The sequence below is a fragment of the Macrobrachium rosenbergii genome, chromosome 53 (assembly GCF_040412425.1).
Source record: "Macrobrachium rosenbergii isolate ZJJX-2024 chromosome 53, ASM4041242v1, whole genome shotgun sequence".
In the NCBI taxonomy this organism is placed as follows: Eukaryota; Metazoa; Arthropoda; class Malacostraca; order Decapoda; family Palaemonidae; genus Macrobrachium; species Macrobrachium rosenbergii.
Genome location: NC_089793.1, coordinates 22775123 through 22794219, shown reverse-complemented (window position 1 = coordinate 22794219; position 19097 = coordinate 22775123). Strand labels below are relative to the sequence as shown.

Genomic DNA, 19097 nt, shown 5'->3' with positions numbered 1-19097 from the left:
TGTCATAGTAACGGGGTAGAGTTTTATTTTTTTCCCTCTGAGTAACGATAACCGTGAAAAACATTCCCGCTGTATCTGACATTAATCGTTAGACTAAAAAATCTTCACTTCGCCACGTCGTAGAGAAAGAGCCTGAAATTTAGATGGTTAAAAAGTCGGAGCAATAAGAAAAAATGTACCATATTAAGAGCAGAAGGCATACCCTCATCTACTGCGAGAGAGAGAGAGAGAGAGAGAGAGAGAGAGAGAGAGAGAGAGAGAGAGAGAGAGAGGAGAGATCAACTAACCATACAAGGTTGACCATACCAGGTAAACACAGAGAGAGCAGAGAGAGATGAGAGAGAGAGAGAGAGAGAGACTTTATATTTACAGACCTTACAGTCTTGGATGGTCTGGGATGCCCCAGGTCCTCAGTGTGAGGCATCTCTGATGTCTACCAGAGAATTGCTAATGCAGAGAGAGGTATATTTTGCATCTTCCAGTCTTGATGGTCTGGGATGCATCTTAGATATTTGTCGAGAGAGAGAGAGAGAGAGAGAGAGAGAGAGAGAGAGAGAGAGAGAGAGAGAGAGAGAGAGAGAGAGAGAGAGAGATCAACGTGAATTTATTGTGCTAACCATACAAAATTCACAACATATCCAGTACACAAACACACACACACAAAGACACATACGAGAGAGAGAGAGAGAGAGAGAGAGAGAGAGAGAGAGAGAGAGAGACCATCGTCAATTTAATGCACTAACCATACAAAATTCATACCATATCCAGTACACATACACAGACAAAAAGACACATAGAGAGAGAGAGAGAGAGAGAGAGAGAGAGAGAGAGAGAGAGAGAGAGAGAGAGAGAGAGAGAGAGGCATCCAAATGCATTTGCGGGATCACAAACCCATCACGTTCTTCCGAACACTCACCTTTGTTAAATGATCGTAGCTTGAAGAGCCATTAAGACCTCTTAGGAAAAATTGCCTCCCAGAAAATGAGCTCCAACCTCTCGAGATGGGGGTTTTCGGAGGAAGAGGGGTAAGAGGGTGGGGGGGAGCTGTGCCAGAGATCGAAACCAAATATGCGACAAGAGACTGGGAAAATCTATAACTCCTGAGAACCCCCATACAAAGGATCCTAAGAGGAGAGAGTGGAGAGAAAAAAAAAAAGTTGAAGAGAAACGAGGGTAGGGAAGGGTTTGCCATTTATGTTCTACATGAGCGCCTACACACGTACACACACATATATTATATATATATATATATATATATATATATATATATATATATATATATATATATATATAATATATATATATGTATATATATATATATATATATAGTTATATATATACACACAAATCATATATATATTGTTATATATATATATATAATATATACACACACATATATATATATATACATATATATATATATATATATATATATATATATATATATATATATATATATATATATATATATATATACATACATACACACAAATCATATATATATACACATAACGTAAAAATCCATTTTTAAAAGAATGTGGCATAACAAAAAAAGACAGCTGCTTAATCACCTATTCTTCCCTTTGTAAAGGTTTGTACTGTACATCACCAGCCGTTTCGTACGCCCACGAAGAACACTTTTTTAGCAGTGCGCTGAACCTCCCACATACATTAACGGCCACTCAGACCCACCTTCCACACACCCGTGTGTAATCTGGAAACTAAGGCCCGTCCATTCAAAACCTTCCACCATAGCAGGGAGCCAAATTTTTTCGGTCACCCTCTCTTCTTTCCACTGAAAAGCTCTCATTTACCACCTTTTCACTTATACTAGTATCTATTTCTGTCTTGCTTTTACTGTATTGTATCTTTCTTACAGCCTAATCTGCCTTCTACACTTATATACTACAAAGAATCCCTCGACAACCAATGTTTTCTTCTCACCCACAATCAATTACAAGGTTCACTGATATACTCAAATAGTTATCCTATCATTTATTTCATCATTACAATTCTGCCATTTGAGACACTCCTCTATATCTCTAGTTGTTTGCGGGATCTTATTACTCTTACTATTCACTTATTCTGTGATTCGTCCCCACTCCATTAAATATATTTCAAAAAATTTATATCAATAAACTAATTCCATTACCTCACCATCAATAATGACATCCAATTCTTCTTCGCAGCTTCCATTTGTCCTCTTGCTGACATTCATTTCAAACTTCTTTTCTCTTACAAACACTTTAAAACTCCAGTACCGGTCTCTGCAGCCTATTCGACCATCAAACAGTAAAAAAATACATAAAGTTTCTTCGGCGCAATCCAGTTTTCTGTACAGCCGCTGCAGCGCATGATCAAAACCACCGAAAGTAGAGGTCTTTCAGTGGTCTCAGGTAGCACGCTGTATAAGCTGCAGCCCATGAAACTTTAAACACGGCCCAGTGGTGGCCTGTCCTATCGTTGTCATCCTAATGATTATGGCTAACTTTAACTCAAATAAAATAAAAACCAGTGAGGCTAGAGGGCTGCAATTTGGTGTGTTCATTGATTGGAGGTGAATGATCAATATACCACTTGCAGCTCTCAGCTCAGTAGTTTTTAAGATCTGAGGGCGGACAGAATAAAATTCTGGACAGACAGACAAAGCTGGCACAATAGTTTTTCTTTTTACAGAAAACTAAAACCAACACTGTAACATCAGTAAACATCAACCACTCCGCTCTCTGTCCATGACCCTTTCGTTATTCCACAGCTTTACACAAACATCTCTTGTCTTTTCTCCAACTTTTTCCAACACTCCATGCATTACAATATTTAACAGCCCTGGAGACAACATTCCTAGTCTGCCAGTCCACTTTTGCATTTACATATCCTAGCAAAGGTTTCATTATCATTGCAGAAACTTATAACTGCTGATCTTCCACTATGAACTCTTCACGCTTTATCTCTATAAATTTCATTATCATGGGTTTTCCCTTAGTTCATGCATGCTAACTAGAGTTTTTCCCTTTATTTCAAAACACCTCACATAACTGCTTTATAACAAACATTTGATACACATTCTCTTTCCTCTTCGCATCGATCCTAATCTTACCTGTCTTTCTTTCGCAATTAAAAACCTTTCACACACCTTCTCAGGTATATTTAATGTCATTTCCCCTTATAACTTTTAAAGTCATCTCAATCACCTTTCACTTAAAAATGGAATTATTCTTCCGCGTACAGATTCCTTCACAATCTTTCTTCCTTCCAGACAAAGCACCTTTCTTGTTATCTCAACTTCTCCATGTGACTTTCCACTCTTCAATCTCTTGATTACCTAATAGCATATACAGCACTCACTTCCCCAAGGATACTCAAATTGACACTGACCCCTTCAACCTTTGGAGAATTCAGATCTACCTCCTTCTATCCTCCACGTATAACAACCCCTTAAAATACTCAATTTGCAGACACAGTACATCTTTCTCTTTATACAGTCTCTCTCCACCTGCAGCTTTTGTTTTACGCTCCAGTTGCTAACTAATACTCCTTTGCACATTAACATTTAATTAATGAACACTTGGTATAAACCAAAGGTTGATTAACTGACCATGTATTTTAAACTGCCATATATAAGCGATCCCCGCTGTAAATACGTTACAAGAAAACTTAAAAAAAACATTTTCCAGTATAGTTTCCCTCGCCTTAACCCCAAGTCCATTTTTCCAAACAACCTTACCATCAAATGTTGTTGAACCATAAGAAGGAACTACCTCCAGACCTCTTGTCTGGCATCACCCACATTTACTGGTGTGACTCCTGTAGCGCCACCAAGATGTCTGTGCGGACAAGATCTTCTGAACGGTATGGCATTACTCCTCGTACTGGTTGCTTGCTGGCCAAACAAGCCAGATCACCAATTTTACATTTTGAGGAATGTAACACAGGTGGAAGAGTTTAATATATATATACATATATATATATATATATATATATATATAATATCATATTTCTGATGTATAAAGGCCAATCACCTTTGAAATCTAATTATGAAGTGCATTTGTAAAGATCTGGGAAACACGATTGCAATATTTTATTTTCCCTGGATGCAAAAGGGATGGAATGAAATAAAAAAGAATGGATTGAAATCACTTCTTCACAAAGGCATTTTCGATTCTAGATAGGTGAGCAGATAGAAAATAGAACCTGATATGTGAGCCCATGTTTAAAGTCTATGTTTTGTTACGTCATAAAACATGTATGAATAAAGATATGAATTACCCTACATCTCATATTATGCATAATTTTTTTTCGAAAGAGTAAGAAAAATTAAAAAGTTTGATCTTGAACTACAATGGAAGCTCTTACGGAATTACCATACATTTCGCGTACAATAAACATATATTAATAACCGATAATCGCCTTCCGAAAAGAAGGATAATGAATATCACTAAAAATTAAATCAATTAGTATTAATTGCATGCTCGATGGGCTTAATCTGGCGTGGATGAGACTGGTAATATTGGAACGTAAAAATGAAATATTCTCCAATGGCTAAATGGCTGTGAAATTCCAGTATTATAATGGTATGTGTAAAACAGGGTTGGATTGCACGCTATGTGTCCGGATTTAATCGTGCAAATCATGTGATTTATTTTCGTCCCTTTTTAGTCCATGAACCAGGCCAGATATTGCCAACTAGAGTGACAAATTATCATTATACTTTTTCTACAGAGTTCTGTGCTTTTGGCAGCTGTCAAACACTCATCTCAGTAGTAGGATTCAAGCCTTGGCCATCGACACCTATGGCGAATATGAAACACACCAGATTTTGGTGGTCAGGGAAATATGTATTTGAATATCTTTGTAAGTAATGGTTCGACTTTGCCACATTACTACTCAAAATGAAGATGTAATAAAATGCAAATGCATCTTTTATATGCCAAATTTTTACTATATAGTTCACCAAAAGGTCAAAATATGGTAAAATTTGACTCTTGCTTCAAATACAGTTTCCTGTCAATAAATTCCATGACAGCTTCAAGTGAAAGGCACATGACTGGAACTATGTGATGCTCAAATAATGCTTCTTTATTGTAAGGTCAGATGTGGTACAGAATGTAATGTCGCCTATATTACAAAATAACATGTTTTCCTTAAAAAAAAAATTGACTATGATATGAAATGTCATTTAATCTCTTTTTCATTAATGAGTTGATAATGGGCAAAGACTTTCACTCACATTAACCAGCTGCTATATCATAAGTGGTTTTACAGAAAAAGAATTACGATTTTGGTCATAAGGTTGCTCACCTATGGCAGACCCGTAGACACAGTGATTAAATCCCCATCCTCCTTCTTCCCCCCATATCCGAAGTGCCTCCACACTCCATCTCCTGGTAGTACAGGTATCCTATATACATTCCTTTCAGCAGTTACAAGCAATTCCATCAATCTTCAGTGGCTAGGGGTGTAATCCCCATCCCAAGTCAATGGTTAAATTCCCATCCTCTATTTGACTTACAGCTCCCAGTGGCTACGCAGGTACGAGACACAGGGTAACAACGGCTTGATTTACTTCTATCTTTGTCTGTACAGAAGCTGAACTGTAGTTTACTGAAATTATCACTAACTGTTCTTGCACTATACTGTACAGTGTACAAATAAACGGTTTCAAAGTTTCAAGAAGCTTACAGTAGTTGCTTCACTGAATCTACGGGTCTGCCATGGGTGAGTAACCTTATGACCAAAATTATAATTCTTTTCCTGCAAAGCCACTGATGGTATAACAACTGGTAAATGTGAGTGAAAGTCTTTGCCCAGTCCCTCATTTCAAGTTATAAATTTTTAAAATATCAGGATAGAAATGTTGCAATAATTCTAAAATTATTACAAGCAGATTTTTTATGGTGATTTTCTAAACTTAGAATGTTTATAGACACCACTGCAAGACCTAGTATTCTAGGGCCATTGATTTGAGTGTAAACTAGTAACACAATAGTTGTATTTGAAGTAAAATTAGTACAACGAGACAATGGAAGTCTTATTTGGGTTAACTGTTAATGGTTAGGGGATGTGACCACCATCCCGGATGAGATTTGAAAAATGGCTAGACTGGGGTGAAAATTGTGATACAAGGTTACGTTTCAGTAATACCAAGACTACATGTATCACACAATCATAAAACATATTTTCAGTCTAAAATACGTTTCTTACTGATTACACTGTAATTAATGATTCTGCATATTTTATATTAAAACTACCTCGAGGCTTCTTTCTGAAACACGAAAATATATGTTGTAATGGTGCTATGTACTTGGGTAACTTACATAAGGCTGCATCTCCACAGAGATAAATGAATATACCTCACATTATTTAGATAATGATTGGGCGTCAGCCGAATCCTATGACCTTCCTTCACTGGACAAACCTTTCAATATGGTTTACATTTTCTATAATGGCAATATGTTTGATTATTTGAAAGGGAACTTCTTGTGTTGCCCATATGTGCTATTTATTTTGAGATACCATGATGTTCCACTTTCCAGTACTTTCCTGAACTGTCAAACTGTCGAGCAATATTCCAGGCAAGGTTGGGAAGATGACTTTTGTAAGTCTAAAAAAAGAGTTTAAGTACCATGCGCCTATTCTAGCATTTAACGATATACTACTTTATTTAATATATACAGGTGTATTTGAATGTATTCTTAGCTCTTTCTCTCTCATTTTTCTACTTACAACTAAACAATTTGTTGGTTCTCTTGGCTTGTTCCATAAAAATGCTTGTACCGTAATCTATAACTATAATTTATATAAAGCTCTCCACGTGTGCATGTTGTTATACCCTTCCAAAAATGTACTAAAGACATAAAAAAATAAGTTGTTGCTGAAATTATTATGAGGAGAGGATTATAATCATATATTTTTTCTACTCGATATGAGCTCCTTACGTTGCCTGGAGACCAAATCGATGATGTGAAAATTGCAGATTTAAATCCAGAATCTCGCAGGATCTTAATAGCAATTAAAATAATAGGGAATTAATCTAATAATTTTCTCTTCTTGCATTCCAGATGGCGGACGAAAGCAAAAGTAACATGGCTGGAATGAGACAGACTTGGACATTCTTTGGTCGTTGTCTGGGGAAGTTTTGGCATGTCATTCTGCTATTCCACTTCATTCCAACTGAGACAGGGGCACAGTATACTGGTGAGTTCATTTAGTCGTTCAACAGACATTTCTACGTGGTTTGCTGCCAAAGTTTAGCAAATACACTCATGTTATGAATGCAGAATAACGTTTTTAATCTGAATGTGTACATCATTTGTAACCTAAGCCATTAACTTTATGGTTAAATGCTTAGGTTAGTTAGTCAAGGACAGCGTAGCTATTTAATGCGAAGAATGTATGAATAACAGTTTTAATCACAAGGTAGTAACACCATTTTTGTGACGTGCTTTTGAGAAGAAGTTCGTAGAATTCTACATGTTTTTTTAATTCATCTCTTGTCAAAAGTAGATCGGTCCGTTCCAATTACGAAGAGAGGGAAAAAAATTTACAGATCTTTGCAGGATTATTTATAAATGATAAATAATGACTTTTTCTTTTGAATTTTATTTCGATTTTCATTTTCGTCCGAAAAAATATCATAACTTTTAGCCACATAAATTACTGCAATGGATTGTTAACGGGCTGCCTGACCATAAGTTTTTGGTGTTAAAGGCTGTAATAAAAGCTTAAAACTTGAATGTCCAGGAATGATTTCGTAATTTAAAGAAAAAATCACAAAATAAAAAAATTGCATCGGTAATCGTTGTTACCAGGTTGGCCGGCTTTATGTCAGCACAGGCCTTTACCCACTGACGACCGGAAGTGTGGCGAGTGTTTAAAGGAATAAGAGGCCTGGCAAAGACTTCAGGACTAAAGGAGGCCATTATGTGTGGTAAGGTGTTGAGAGGAAAACTTGATGTAGAATTCTTCATTTCCAACGGAGATCCAGTTACTTCTTACACATCAGCGCGCGGCACACTGTACAAGGTTAAACGGTTGCTGAAGGTTATATGCAGTGTTTCTAGACTCTAGGTGCATTGCTCTCCGCCTTTTATTTTTTACGAGTTTCCTTTTGCCTCTCCCCACTTGGCCATTCATCTGCTGGAACTCTATCTTGTATTCTATAAGAGTCGACGAATGTTCGGTCGACCTACTTTATTTATGTTCATCATAATAATGATGAGAAAAAGATGAAGAATAAGAAGAGAAGGACGACGAGGGATAAAATGAGAATCACAGCGCTCTCAGAGAGAGAGAGAGAGAGAGAGAGAGAGAGAGAGAGAGAGAGAGAGAGAGAGAGAGAGAAAATAACACCTTTTGAGAATAAGGCGGGAAAAAGATTTCTCGAACGCAATTTTCTCGAGAAAACGCAGAGGATTTCACAAGATGAAAAAGAACGTTTCTGCCATGCCATCCTGAGCAAGAATAAAGCCTTCTTGAGAAGAAAGTTATATATAAAAACAAGAGATTTGTTTGTGAGCGTGAAATGCACAAAGGCCCACGTTGACCTTTGGACCCGAGTCCAAGAATACGCTCTACAGACTATCTGAATCATTTCAGAAATTCTACCTTCCATATGTGCCTAGTGAGGAATTATGTTCACCCACTGACTGAGTTGGTTGTAAATTATCGGGCGTCTCAAATGCTAGGGTCACTGAAGCGTGTGTGCTAACACGAACACGAAACTGGAACGAAAGATCAAACGAAGAAGAAAATAAATATATCTGAAGCCACGAATGCTAATGAAATCTAATATAACAAATTAAATAATCATCGGTCCAGTTTGATAACATCCCTATTTTCTCAGAAGTTTGCATTGCCAATGCAGGTTTGCTTGTTCCCACGGCTTTGCTGCTTTTGCGAGTTGGAATATCACACCTGACCTTTCCGCCGTGCCAGAAGGATCTCCCGGTGAATATTTCAACAAACCTGTGCACGGCTTGATCTTCATGTATGAGGCATACATAAATGTATGTACGTGTATATATACACACACATATATATATATATATATGTATATACAAATTATATATATATAATTTTGTATATATTATATATATATAAATTATATATTTGTTATATATATATATATATATATATATATATATATATATATATATAATTCTATTAATTCTAGAACAACAACAGCACCAGTGCTAAAATCCTTGACATCGTCTTTATTCTCATTAGCAACGTTTTCGTGTGTTCTGTCCTATCATCAGGCTGAGAGACGAAAAATATAGAGTAATAACAATCATAATAATATAAAAATTGTAAACAATCTTAATTTTCATACATATACATACATTAGGTATACAAAGGTATTAGCACGTAAAAGGCAAGAGATATGCATTTATCGTATAAAATTCTCACTGGGTGTAAAATACTGCAAAGGTTCACTGAGTTTTATATTTGTGGGCTACTTTTTAAGTAATATTTGAAAGCATAATAATCTGTAAAATTACTGATGAAATTATCACACAAACACACACACACATATATATAATGTGTGTGTGTGCGTAATCAGGGCATTTTGGGGGGAAGTCAGAGAAAAAAACAAAGAATGAAGCGTGTTGCATCAAAAGGACTCTTATGTCAGTGATTCGATCGAGTGCACGGAAGATTGAGGCGACAAAATGTTTCGCAGGCGACAGAACACTTTTGATAAGCCTAAATGCCTATACTGGCTGATGATGTGGAAGTTTTCTGCAAATGTGGTTCATCTTTGATACAGCAATAAACGAAAAAGAGTCCAAAACCTATTACTTTTTCTCGAGCCAAGCCCTGTCATTATTATTATTATTATTATTATTATTATTATTATTATTATTATTATTATTATTATTATTATTAAAATAGTTTTACCAGACCACTGAGTTGATTATCAGCTCTCACAGGGTTTGTTTTTACTTTAATTTTTTTTTATTATATATATTTTGCTAATAAAATTACAATTTTTCCCAAATCTTTTAACTGGATTCATTGCAAATGTTGAAGTTTCTGACAAGATTTAACTAATCGATCATTTTCAAAATCTGATAGCCGCTGCCGATTATACTCTGGATATTTACACAAAGAATATTTAATTGCTATCATTGCTTAACACTTTGAGCATTCAGGAGCCGGGTTGTGTGGATTATTCAGTAGGTGTCCGTGTGTTACACGACAATGGCCTATTCGGAGACGTGTCATAATTACTTGCGTATGTCTCTCTCTTTGGTATGATGGGCTCCATTTTCCAATACTAGGTTTTATTTGTTTTAATTTCTTACTTTCAGGTTCTTTATATACATGAGGATGAACGAACGAAGCTTAAAACTCATCGTTATTGTGCTTTTCATTATCAGCCTCATTATTTTCGTTCTAATCCAGTGATATTACTTTCAGTATTGTTGCGTTTATCGTCTTCACTATATTATTGTCTTACTCATTAATACTGTCCGATTTATTATTATTATTATTATTATTATTATTATTATTATTATTATTATTATTATTAAACTCACGCACGAGATTATGGAATTTACTATTTCATTCAGGTTCCAGAGCCCAATGTCAACATTCACAATACTGAACCCCCGTAGATATTGGTTAATAATGAGTTCCTTCAATAAGACTGAAGCATCTCTGTAGCATTCTACCTATGTGGCATTCTGGGAAAACTGTGTCGGTAATGGAATTTGCAAAGGAATGCTTGTCAATTACCGACAAGGCATCAGACGCTCGCTCTTCTGCATTATTAGCCTGAACATTTAAAGGTGGAAGGTGTTTATCGCTATATGCCGGTTCAATAAGGTGTCCGCTGTTTGTGGTTTGGAGAGGAGTGCTTCTTGGTGTGGGGGCTTTCGGTAGAGCTGAGTGAGTGCTTGAGTGAGCGTGAGTGTGAGTGAGTGAGTGTGTTGCAAATATGAATGGTCGAATGAAGGATAATAACTATATGATAAAATGACAAACTCTAACCTTTGCTGTCCTTATTACATTCTTTAAAAATAAATAAACTTTTTTATTTGAATCTCTCTCTCTCTCTCTCTCTCTCTCTCTCTCTCTTGATTTTGAGCACTCATCTAACGAAACAAAATTCATAACCTGTTTACTCTTTTATCCTGTTTCATGTTTTATAATTAGACAAACCTTTTCCAACTCTCTCTCTCTCTCTCTCTCTCTCTCTCTCTCTCTCTCTCTTCTCTGTTTTAAGCACTCAACTAACGAGACAAAATTCACAACCTGTTTACTCTTTTATCCTGTTTCATACTTTATTATTAGACAAACCTTTTCCAACTCTCTCTCTCTCTCTCTCTCTCTTTCTCTTCTCTTTCTCCCCCCATCTCTCTCTCTCTCTCTCTCTCTCTCTCTCTATTTTTAAGCACTCAACTAACGAGACAAAATTCACAACCTGTTTACTCTTTTATCTTGTTTCATATTTTATAATTAGAAAAGCCTTTTCCAACTCTCTCTCTCTCTCTCTCTCTCTCTCTCTCTCTCTCTCTCTCTCTCTCTCTCTCTCTCTCACTCAGCTTTTTTAGGCAAGTCGTGATTGTAACATTCATTATGATGCGAATAATTATATGTTAAATAATCTACAACTTGCTTGTCCGTAAAATGAGGCTTTAATTATAAACTGAAGTAGCTCCTAGATTTAAAACACTCTGCTTTTGAAGCCCATAATTATCCGAATTATCACGTAAAAAGGATCAGTGGGGCTTAGTTTACATCGGCGTTTATATTAAAATTTGGAGTATAGCAGCGAATTACGAGATTCAAATAATTAACGGGGTTTTATCACTCATGTGCTGATGTATTCGAGAATTTTTTTCTTTCATGAGTAATTTTCGTAATGCTCAGTCACGCTCCTTCGTACCTACTAATTTGGGTCGCCACAAAGTACAAGTTTAGCTTCCGCGAAGGAGGTGATAAACTGGTATTGGTTAGGTTTCTTTGTGTTTGCGTTTCCGCTTGTCAGCAAGAATACGCAAAGCACTATGTTTGGATTTTTAAGAAAATTTCACCAAAGGGAGATGTAACTTCCACAGCGGGAGAGGTCGGGGGACGGGGGGAGAGGTTTATGACTTCTAAAAATTCTAGTGTTTCTTGCTTGACTCTGGCAACACGCAGTGAAAATATGCACTCAGCAGCTATTCGACTATGGTGGCCGGACAGCCAAATCGGAGAATGGTGCGGCAACTCTGCTCCTAATATGAGAGGATCAGGCATACTTACATACAAGCATACATATATACAGTATATACACATAAATAGAGAGAGAGAGAGAGAGAGAGAGAGAGAGAGAGAGAGAGAGAGAGAGAGAGAGAGAGAGGAGAGCACCCATTTGTTGCACTAAACGTTCTGCAGTCTCATAATTTTATTACATCTTTAAAAGAAATTCAATTTTTAAGATAAATCAAAATACACAGAATTTCTGTTTTATGGAAATGAGAGCCAATAAAAATATTAACAAAGGTAGACCATATAAAATTTCGGCTGATCCTACATCACCGAATTCTGGGAATTGGAGACAGTGAAAAGATGCGAATGATATGGAGACAGTGAAAAGATGCGAATGATATAATATCTCTTCAGTACAAGCGGACTAATGATTTTAGGGGGATTATTACCCTGACTGATTTGAGCCTAACCTGTGGTTGTTCTAGAAAAGGTCCTCAAGATTATGTCAACGACAATGTCCAGCTCCTAGTGTCAATATGACAAGTTCGCGCTGTTTGTTTGTTTACTGACGACCAATTCCAAGATTCTCCTTTGGTATGGACAGGTGCTCCATATAAGCAACAACTTCACTGCGATTAATGCCATGACCAGAGTGTCTTCTGTGTGTTCTGTGCTCTTGCGCCAGTATTTCACTGGCCTCTTGCAGTTTTGGGAGGAAATATTTGTTTGTTTGCCTACACGTATTTGGTTCTTTTCTTCTCTGTTTTCACTTTTCGCATGTGGGGATTTCTATGTTGAGAAAGCTTGGGTTGCAAGTTACATGTCTTTTGGACCTGTTTGAAATGAAGGCTTGTTCATTTTCATGTCTTTTAGTGTTATTTCGAATGAACGCTCTCTTCTATAAACTGATAAATTTCTTCTCCAAGGCTTTCAAGTGATAGGAAAAAGTGCAAAAACCGACTCACAAAAGTCATAAAAGCCGTTGGAACGTAAACACTTAACGCAATACCTAAGGAGTTACGTGTGCAGGCTACATGCTTTTCATACCAGCGAGTGTTACCCAACTTCCTGACCCACCACTGACTCAAGTGAGAGCATTTTTTTCGAATTAATCCCAGGATCGATTCCCCTGTGAGGTAGAAATTTATTTCTATTGCCCACGTGTGCATGTGTTCATTACAACAACAACAACAACAATAATAATAATAATAATAATACTAATAATAATGATAATAATATATTTCACTTTATTAGGATGATTCGGTTATTACTAAACATCCTCATCTTCTACTGATATAATATATGACCAGGCCACAAAATTTCTGTACCAAGTGGGTCAGAAATACAGTTTGGGAAGGAAAAAAAAGTATATCTTAGTTTAACCAGACCACTGAGCTAATTAACAGCTCTCCTAGGGCTGGCCCGAAGAATCAGACTTATTTTACATTACGGCTAGAACCAACTGGTTACTTAGCAGCGGGACTCCTGGCTAATTGTGGAATCGAACCACATTATGACGAGAAATGAATTTCTATCACTGAAATAAATTCCTCTAATTCTTCATTGGCCGGTCGGAGAGTCGAACGCTGGACCAACAGCGTGCTAGCCGAGAGCTCTACTCACTCCTCCAATGAAGAACTAGTTTGGGAAGTAGGAAAGAGGCAAAGAAACCAATTAATGATCCTCCCACTTACCCCCACCTCTTTCCCGCTCTAACTACATTTTTATTCCAACTTTAAGACAAAAGTCATTTGTCAGCAGAAGAAGGGTACTGCACTTATACCCGAAACGTACTATTAATGTGATAAAAATACTAGAACTAATAACAGTTATAAAAACTAGAAATCTGTTTCAAAGAACATGCCACAGAATATTCAGTGTCTCAAGGGTCATTAGCCCTGAACAGAACAATTTGAAATCTTCGATGAAATCCTTCAGAATCTGGTAGTGTCGCTTCCGACAATTTAAAAAATTCGTAACGTCAACCGCTACTATAATTCTGCACTAAAATGGAAGACTGCAGTATCTGCAAAATTATAAAAGTGATAAAAATGGTAGATACTTCAGTTCTCCCTTGCCTTACTGCTGATTTTGCAGATACCGCAAATGGGACTCCTAAAACAAAGCATCGAAGGATCATTCTGAAACTGTATAACTTGTGTATTAGTGTTTCACGAGCCCAATAGGTGGCATATCTCAGTTTCGAAAATTTTGCAGATACTGCAGTTTTCCATTTTAGGGCAATATTTAGTCAAAACAACGTCACTTCGGGTTTTACGGTTTCTACGGAAATCTAGGAAACCGGAATTTACACGTTACGCACTCCGCTATTTGGGAACATTCCCCAGAAGGTTCAAAGGTGACATATGTTCGGAAAATGATGGGCAAGTCAAGTGATATTCAAATTGTTTGGCTGTAGTATATGTATGAAGATATACATATCTAATGCCCCTTTTTTGTTTTCCGTAAATGAAAACTAATGTGCCGGCTTTGTCTGTCCCAAGGTGGAGGAAGAACTACTCTTGGTCTGTCCGTCCGCACTTTTTCTGTTCGCCCGCAGATCTTAAAAACTACTGAGGCTTGAGGGTTGCAAATTGGTATGTTGATCATCCAAGGCTGCAAATTGGTATGTTGATCATCCACCCTCCAATTACCAAACATACCTATTTGCAGCCCTCTAGCTTCAGTAGCTTTTATTTTATTTAAGATTAAAGTTAGCCATAATCGTGTTTCTGGCAACGATATAGGCCAGGCCACAACCGAGCCGTGGTTAAGCTTCATGGGCCGCGGATCATACAGCACTATACAGAGACTACCGAAATAGGTCTATTTTAGGTGGCTTGATTATATGCTGTAGCGGATGTACAGAAAACTCGATTGCGCCAAAGAAACTTCGGCGCATTTTTTACTTGTTTCATTTGTGTTTGCGACCTTTTGGTCTTGAAAATAGGTCTGCGTCTTTCTTATACTGGTGAAATAGTCATGGTACCATGGGTTACCTTCGTGCCTAATTTCAGGATGTTCTAAAGAAAGAGTAATATTCAAGATCACGCTTGTCAATAATAATATCTTAGCAGCACAGAACCATTCAATAGTAATTACTATTAACGGAAACATCATTTTCACCATTGTGATGGAAAAGTATTACAATAATGATAACATCCTAAGGCACAATCTGTGGTGTAATAATATAAATAATACTGAAAAATAATAAAGGTAATGGCATAAGATGTGCTAATAAAAAAGGTTTTATAAACTGTGGTCTTTTCCATTACAACTATCCGCTGTAAAAATGGAAGGTTTTATATATATATATATATAAATATATATATATATATATATATATATATATATATATATATATATATATATATGTATATGTATATATATTATATATATACTGTATATATTATATTGCCACTGTTTTACAACAGTCAAATTTGAAATTTTGACAAAACTTATTTACTGACTAAGCATTCAAAATCAAGTGAATTTTAACATCAAGTATAGAATTATCGAATACTATCACTTCTCAATAAATTAGCTGTCATAAATTTCTGATTCTTCAAGTCGCGAAAATGTGGATTTGGATAACTCCCGTTTTTATTCGTTCATAAACTGCAAAATAGTTAGTGTACCACAGAATATTCACAAAATAGTTAATAAAATACTTTACTCTTGTAATTATAACTACTTGATGTTGAAGTCTGATAACTCCCTCATTTACTAAGAGGCTGCGACAGTTTGGCTAATCAGAGGATAAGTACTTTGGTAGTCTGCTTTTTTGAGAGTAATTATGAGCTACTGGTTAATGAACATTTTTGGAAGAAAATGCATTACGTAGAGCAGAGTACGGAACTGGAGCTTCAGTGTTCATCTAGAATTCCTAAGGCAAACAGGACTGCTTTTATTTTGTTGAAAAAATAACTGCTTTCCAAGTTACCTAACTGAAATTTTCAAACGGTCCGATAATTATATATTGCTTAGAGTTTTATTGCCACAGGTGTGTAATTTATGTATTTAACTGAAGTTTACTAGCCTGATTCATTTCATATCTAAATATCACAGAAAGACTACTTTTTTCAGTTTCGTGACTTAAGTATGATTCCATCCATTCTCTGTCGAAAATCCATTACTGGCCCCGACAGTGATGGACTTTATTCTCAGGAAGAATTTTTGTAAACTGACACAGCCGAAGGTAAAGGTGTGAGACTGAGATATTTTTTTTCAGCTTCTGTGATTTTTTAATGTCGAAAACTATTGTTTCCTTGACCTGAAGGATAGCGACCCTCGCACCAATCACAATGTGATAGTCGGTCGGAGATTAAAATGTGCCAAAGGCAAATGCATTCGTGAAAAGGAAACTTCCCCAACTAAAATTGACAAACTTTTCTGAAAACTCTAAAATCCTGTAAAGAAAATCTCAATTCTTGTGATGCATACATCAATGTTCAAAATGGGGAATAGACGCTAAACGAAAATTCAAGGGCAAGTAAGACGTTTGCCTCAGGAAGTGTTTTTAGTCATTGGGAATGGATGTCCCGAAATAATTCAGCAGTGGCCCCTAAATTTGGAAAAAGAGGCCGAAACACTACTACTTTTCCCTAATTCCTATCAGAAGCTGATGCCGGAAAATTCAAGTGAGCAGAGTGATGGCAACACCAGTGACAGGCAGGTCAGATTATTAATTATAATAAATGGTAAAGCTTAATATTACCACATGGAACTACTGAAGAAAAAGACTGAGGAGGCAGAAGAGAGGAAATGAAGAGTAGTGGTGAAAGAACGAGGCTCAAAGTAACAAGTTCATCGGCGGTACCAGGTTCATTAAAGAAAACAAAACAACTTTAGTAACACTTACTAGGTCGAAGGAATGTGGAAGCTATACTGCAAATGTATGAAATCAATATATATATATATATGGAATTATTGCCAGGTGAAGTTATGCTTGTTTTAATGTGATAGAGTTCTAACTACATCAAACAGGGATTAATCTAATACACTGGATGGCTGCGAGGTGAGGGCCAACAGTTTTTTACGGACTGCATTGTAGTACACATTTCATCGGAGCCCCAATCACTTACGTCTGTAATTCCTTCCCAACCTCACCCTCCCTTCCCAGCCCACCCATAATTCGCTGCAATGTTAGACAAGGACACAGTGGATTTAAGGAAGCGATCCCAGGATTACTGCACCCTCAATCAAGATTGAAACCTTCCGATAGACGGGTGTGCCATCATTTACTCGACAAGGAAAAAAGAATGTTACAAAAGTATTCGTTAGGTTCCTAGTCCCATGTGTACATAATATATAACCAATAACTTTTATATCCCCAGAAAAATAAGAATATATAACCTTGCAATGTCATTATATAAGACATGAGGTGAAAACATTCTAATTATTTTATTAATTTAGCTATATGCCAGGTTAATCTCTCTTGATACCAGGTAATTCTGTGTAGATAAGAACCAGTGACCTTTATTTCCCAAAGGGGAACGAATTGAAGTCACGCATGAAGGAACGCAAAGTCAGCTTTATATGAAACATCGGAATCTTTTTTTGTCTTTGCATGAAGCAACAAACAACAACAGCACAAAAGATCAGGAGAGAAAGGCGCGCACAGATTTTCTCCCGGTAACTTGAAGGTGAAGTAATTACAGTTGCTAAGTCCTCGCCAGCTTGCTTTAGTAAATCCTGATTGCAATACTGTTTCTTCATCAATTGGAGGCTTTGATCTAATTGTGAAAGTTTAAATTGATAAGAACTCGACTGGCACGAATTTCGCCCGAGAAAAAGAAAACTAGAAGCATTCAATGGGAGCTTGTAAAAGTTTCCCTTCAAGTTTGCTTCACGATTCGTCTACAAAATTGAATAAGATTTCATTTGCGAAACTTTTTCGGGAATTGTTGGTATGTAGTATATGTCAGGCTGTCTGCGGGGATTTATGAGATTATGCTGACATTCATCGTTTACTGGATGAATTTAGGTTTTCATGAAGTGAAGATTTCAAAGGAACAAATGAATAGAGTTATCTTTCGTCTGTATAGTGAGCTTTGGTGTCGCTATGGGGTCGCCGGACCCCCCAGTCAGATGCTTGGCCCCCCCACTGGCCCCCAAGTTGAAATTCCCTTTATAGCGAAGCTTTAACCCTTACAGTATTTTATAAATTGGCATATAGTAAGAGTTGAAAATTAATTGAAAATTGAGCTCTATAATTTCAAATATTGGTTTACTTATTACTAATACTATTATTTTCCTTCATTCACATTGATATATATATTCGAGAATAGTACATTTTACTAATACAGAATTCGTACATTAGTTCTGTGTTCTTTGGCCCCCTCCAAAAAGATATGTTGGCCCCACCTAGGGCCCCCAATGATGGCATACCAGCTACGCCACTGATAGTGAGAAGGTAACACGGGGGATTTTAAGAATTATATTCGTAACACGTTACTTATTAAATCTGTGATGATGAATGATAACAGTTCGATCAAGATAGTAAGAGAGACGTCAACAATGACTAACAGGGACAGCAGCGTGAGATACCTAGATAGAAATATTTGTGGACCATTTGTTTATTATGAAACGATTGTGACAAGTTAGAGAATAGAATGCGAAGCTGTACATCGGTGGGATCCATAGACCTAGAAGAAGCACAGAAGGTAATTCATAACAAGCCATTAGAAATTTCCATGACGATAGCAGGGTCCTTTTCGAATATATATATCTAATAAACATGGGAGTGTGAGTAGTTTGGTGAGACAAGAAAGTGTGATTTCTTCACACACACACACACACACCCACACACACACACACACACACACACACACACACACACACACACCCACACACACACACACACACACACACACACACACACACATATATATATATAT

At 36.6% G+C, this 19097-nt stretch overlaps 1 protein-coding gene across 2 annotated transcripts in view; it reads left to right on the top strand.

The window, feature by feature from the left end:
* Positions 1–19097, top strand: part of LOC136834350 (lachesin-like) — a 195025-nt gene that overhangs the window by 110453 nt on the left and 65475 nt on the right. For both annotated transcript variants that reach the window (XM_067096859.1, XM_067096858.1), the window contains exon 3: positions 7059–7194. In XM_067096859.1, coding sequence (XP_066952960.1) covers positions 7059–7194 — 136 coding nt within the window. The remainder of the gene's footprint in view (positions 1–7058; positions 7195–19097) is intronic.